The sequence below is a fragment of the Musca domestica genome, unplaced genomic scaffold (genome assembly GCF_030504385.1).
Source record: "Musca domestica strain aabys unplaced genomic scaffold, Musca_domestica.polishedcontigs.V.1.1 33, whole genome shotgun sequence".
Classification (NCBI taxonomy): domain Eukaryota; kingdom Metazoa; phylum Arthropoda; class Insecta; order Diptera; family Muscidae; genus Musca; species Musca domestica.
Genome location: NW_026712312.1, coordinates 5,439,306 through 5,444,803, shown reverse-complemented (window position 1 = coordinate 5,444,803; position 5,498 = coordinate 5,439,306). Strand labels below are relative to the sequence as shown.

The window sequence follows — 5,498 nt, the reverse complement described above, 5'->3', positions numbered from 1 at the left end:
ATATTGGAGTTTTGAAATGTGAAGATTGTTTCTGGTCTCAAGAACGGAATGTGATATGAAAATATTTTTTTTCAATAATTTTTTTTCAAAATGTAGATAAGTTTTTGTATATATATATTTTAAATTTTAAAATTTCCCTCAAAAAATTGTCTTATTTTTACTAAAATCGATATGCCTTAAGATATCAAATGTTACGACATTCGCAAGACGCTTGAAAAAATAAATAAAAAATCCACTAAGGGACCAAAGGCGTGTTTTTGAGACAAAAAAAAAATTACAGGGACGAGGTAGACCTTCCAAACTTCGCTTTTAGATGCTGGCTATGATGAGGTTCAATGATTTAAAAAAATCATTTTACTAAACATGTGTAGAATTTGAATATCAAAACTTCATAATTTTATCGAAGTTATAAAACTATAAAACTATAGGACACAAAATAAAAACTCAGGAGATATTGAATGGATATTTTTTTGCCGTTTCTGTTGGAAAGCCTGGCTAAAAGTCTGAAGTCTGGGCTTAACTTGAAGTGAAACTTAAGGTGACATTCCATTGTGTTCTCGTCTTAAAATGTGGTTGGTTCCTATGGAATACCAACAATTTTAAAGTGGGCATAATTCAAAGATGTTTGGACGCGGTCTCTGAAATCGGTTTTTTAATCGCTGCGATTTTTAGAAGAATTTTGGATTTTCTAAATTTTTAAAAAATAATTAGAAATCTCGAAAAAGAAAGGCCAACAAGAAAGGCCAAAGTCCGTAAAAATACATAAACTCGGATAACAAAGTTGTCGGTACAAAAGCTGTATTCACGCGGAATTCGAAAAAAGTTTCCAATCGGCAAATTTAAAAAAAAAAAATAATAAATGGACGCGGTCTAAATCGATTAGATTTCACAAAGTCAATACCGTTATATTTCAAAAACTCTGCTGTTTAAGGTATCTTAAATGAATTTTTCAAGGTGTAGCAACTGAATGAGAATATTAGGGGAAGGAAGGTAAAAAATATCTAAATAAAGGATATTTCCATTCCCATTTACCCGGATCTGATTAAGTTCCAGATCTCCACTCCCAGGATATAGCTCTTTACCAAACGTTTTTGTAATATAAAAAACCAATTCGAGAAATGATCTAGAGGTCTCGAACTAGGGCCACTTTGCAAGACGGCGGCATATGTCATACAGTCAGAGAAAAAATGCCTCAGTCATTTTCCAATTGTGTTATTTCGCGTTGTGGAAGCCAGAATTGGACGCCTAAATCGTGCAATTTAACACCTTTAGATATATATATTTTTTTGCTCATACAGGGCAACGTCTTCGTATAGCGCCCATAACGGTGTCTCCATATATTCTGTATTTTAATGGCTTTAGCGACATTATATTTCGAAATTGTTTTAAATTTGTTATTGTAAGTTCGTATTGGGCACTTTAGCCCATGACAGAAAATTGCATATGCAGGCCTAGGTCTTCGAATAGACTCCAATATAATGGTTACTCTATTAGATTTTAGCAATATTTTGCAACGGAATTACTTCCAAATGGTGGACAGAATTCGGCCGGACCGAACTTACTGCATAGTTTAAAATTCCATATTTAGAGTTAATAATATGTTCTACCTCTCCGGTGGCAGAACATTCCCCATTTAAGTCCCCGTTTTCCTATAGCGGCCATAAAATTGTACTTTTCCGTATTCGGTATTTTCACGATTTTAGCCACATTTTCTATATTATATCCCCTCGATATTCGGTATTTTGATAACATAAGTCAACTTTTTTACTGAATTGTTTGAAAATTTAGATTGAATGTTCCTAATGACAGAATACGTGAATTTCGGAATTTAAAGACCTATTTTTGCATTTTACTTGTTTGAATTCTATTATATATTTCTATTATTATTTTTGTATCCACTATACAAAGAAGGATGTATTAAATTTGTCACTCCGTTTGCAACACCCCGAAATATTCCTCGGAGGTCACAAAAAGAATATATATTCCTGATTAGAATAAAATTATACGGCGATTTAGCGATGTTCGTTTGTCTGTTGAAATCACGATAGAGTCCACATTAGTTAATCTAGAGCCTTGAGAATTTGACACAAAGATTTACATTTTATGCACGTTTAGTTATAGCCCCCATATAACTGAACTTCCCGATTTTCGGCATTTTAAAATTACAAACAGCATTGGCTGAAACTTAACATTTGGGGTTCCTGGTAGGTCTGCTCTCTCTCGCTGCAAAAAATATTCGCTACAGGTCCACTAATTGGCATAGCCCCCATATTACGGTACACCCTGATTTTCGGTATTTTGAAGGTTTCTGCCATGATTGCTAAAAATCAGGTGAAACTTGACAATTTGGATTCTCGGTACGTCTGTCCTCTCCTTGAATAAAAATATTCGCTAATGATCCACAAATTGGTGAGGCCCTCATATAAAAGTATCCTACGAGTTTCTGTATTTTTGAAGGTTTTTGCCACAAATTCCAATCAAATTCCTGAATCATGACCAATGGGGGTCTTGAAATATCTGTTTTCGGTAGGTGTTCTCGGTAGGTACGTTCTCTCCTTGCAAAAAAATATTCTCACAGGTCCACTAGTTGGTAGGGCCAATAGTTGATTTTCCGTTTCGGCCACAATTATCAACCAAATTAAATGCAACTTGACATTAGGAGTTCTTGGTAGATCTGTTCTCTTCATGCAAAATATATTCGCTACAGGCCCACTAATTGGTATGGCCTCCATATAACGATACATCTCCGTCTTTTTTTTTTTGTTCTTTTTAAGGTTTCTGTTATAATTTATAACCAAACTAAATACAAAAAATATGCGATTCAGAGCCATTAATTGTATGGCCACGGTAACTCCCTATTTTCGATATTTTTAAGGTTTCTGCCACAAATTTCAACCAAATTAGATAAAACATGACAACTGTGGTTCTTGGTAGGTCTCTTTTCTCTCCTAGGTTTACTAAACTTCAAATCAGCTAAAACTTGACGTTTGGGGGCTAAAGGTCTTCTAATTCATATTACCCCTATATAGCGGTGTCTCCCGATTTTTTGGGGTTTCTATCATAATTTTTTCTGCCACTATTTAGGTAATGTTTGATCTTATTTAAAACGGATTGATAATTTAGGTTATCATATTACACGACTTTCATTATTTCATTTTATTTTAATAAATATATAATGGTGCAGGGCATGAATTTTTATGAATAAAAAAAATGGCCGAAACTAAGCCCACAATATATTCGAATAGGCCTCTTATAATAAAATAAAATTGGTACCGATAAACATAGTTCTCAGGATTTGGTTATTTGAAACTGAAATTTTTTCAGTCTTTTAAATTTATTTTATTGTTCACTGTTTATTTCCCATATTTATGACTAAGAAATTAATTATTGTTTTTTCAACATAAATATAATTTTTTTGAAAATCACATTCTATTGTGTCATGGGTTCTATATGCATTTTACATTATATACTTCTTTATATTATGCTCTTTTTGCTTTAAATTAGTTGAATTTAATTTTTCAAATGTTCAGAGTAAAAATAAAAAAATAAAATTGGATATTGAAGATTTATATTTCTTTGCATTTAAATATTTTCATATCACTTTACATACCGACCAGCAACAATCTCTCAAATTTGAAATATTCTTAAATTAATTTTTTTCTTTACATTCTACTAAAGTTTTACTACCCACATACCAATTTTGATTTAATAGCTTCTTTAACGTTTACAAGAGGAAACGGAAGCCAAAAAATTCTTGTAAGCCCAAAACGAAATTAAAGGAAATTTCCAAAATAAGTTAAAATGTAAATTAAAAATTAAAAAGAGAAATGCAATTAAAACATAAAAATATACACAACAAAATAAATTACAAAATAACTTAACAAAGCAGGAAACTACATAAACGTATCTATAGGGAAAAGATTAAGGGGAAAACAAAAGAAATTCGTTTAATTAAACTAAAAAAAAAATATATGCATTTTTTTCAAATCCTCCGGCCAGACCTTTTTACAAAAAGCCCAGCGAAAGCCAAGAATTTGAAACAAAATGATAAAACGGTACTAAATAGACTCTCGTTTTTTGTTGTTGTTGGTTTGTTTGTTAGACTTAGCTTACAAAATTAACAAAAAAAAATATTTAACTCTAAATAACTAAAAAAAATATTACAAAAGAAATAATTTCCTTTTTTGTTGGGGGGAAAATTCTTTTTTTTCTCTAGATTTTCTCTAATCACAAATTTTCCGCTCGCAACTAAACAAAAGAACCCACCCAAGAATCTAATTTCTAAGCTCTACACACAGCATGACCGCCCACCATCATCCTCCTCACTTTTCAATACCTCATTACAATTTCTTTTTCCGGATTTGAATGGAGTCTCGCGTTCTCTCCTTCTGCTGCTGTTCGTTTTTTGTTTTTCTTCTAATTTCGACGATCGGCTGCACGTGCCATGGAATGACGTGATTTCTCTTTTTCTCGCAGCTCCTTGATGGCGCCCACTGTGCCAACCAAGAGTTTGGCAGTGAACTGGGTTTGGGCTCCCGACGATGATTTGGTGCTGGAATTTGCATCCCGATCCAGGCCAGTGTTGGCGTTGGCATAGGCACTGGTATAGCCCACATAGTTGTTGTTAAGATCGCGACCGCAACTGCATTGATGGGACATGATGATGCTGCTTTTGAGTTGGTTTGCCTTGTGGGTGATAGATAGGCGCAACAACAAATTGTGTTACAAATGCGGTTGAGGAAAAATTTCCGGCTTAAAAATGGAATCGCAAGATTTTTCAATTGTTTTCTCTTCTCAACGTTTGTTTTTTTTTTTGTTGTTTTTGTATTTTGCTCCAATTGTTTTTGTTGTTAATTTTAATTTCAAAGTTTATTGATTATTTATAGTTTATTTTGGAATTTCGTTGCGTGTTTTTGGCTATTTCTTCTTTTTCTTTGCGTTTCACAAAATAACACCAAACTAACAAAAATTCCACAGCAATTGAAAATTTATTGGAGATACGTTCCTCGAACAAAAATAAAATGAACAGCAAAAGAAACTGAGAGAAAAAAAAAACACAAACTGTCGTTTTTTATTTATTTATTTTTATTCTTCCACAAATATCTTCTGTCGATCCGTTGTCTTGACGAAAGCAAACCGTTTCAGTGAAATTTTTACGTAAAACTGATCGTCAAACCATCGCCAACCAAATGAACAACAAACCAGCGAACCCAAAATACAGCCACACAAACAAACGCTAGCTGGCTGGTTGGTGGTGTGCAGGCAGGCCCACAACAAACCCCCTTTGCATTCATACAGCCACTCACTCGCTCGTCATGGAATCCACGACGTGGTTACTGGTGTGTGTGGGTATGACCAATTGAATTGATCGCCAAGCAAATGCACTTACACACACACAAACCCCAAGAGAGAATATTTCACGCTCTCTCGCCAAAGCTTTTTTTGTTTACAAACATATTGGAAATAAGCACTTGTTTGCGGGGGAAAAACTTTCACAT

General features: G+C 33.5%; 1 protein-coding gene across 1 annotated transcript; it reads right to left on the bottom strand.

Moving 5' to 3' along the window:
• Nucleotides 1-3,653: 3,653 nt before the first annotated feature.
• Nucleotides 3,654-5,206, bottom strand: LOC101898364 (uncharacterized). Its single transcript, XM_005182069.4, has one exon. The coding sequence runs from the start codon at nt 4,657-4,659 to the stop codon at nt 4,417-4,419; it is 243 nt and encodes an 80-aa protein (XP_005182126.1). The 5' UTR covers nt 4,660-5,206; the 3' UTR covers nt 3,654-4,416.
• Between the last annotated feature and the right edge of the window lie 292 nt (nt 5,207-5,498).

Coding starts and splice junctions, on each gene's coding strand:
- LOC101898364 (XM_005182069.4), bottom strand. CDS start 4,659: ATGTCCCATCAATGCAGTTGCGGTCGCGATCTTAACAACAACTATGTG.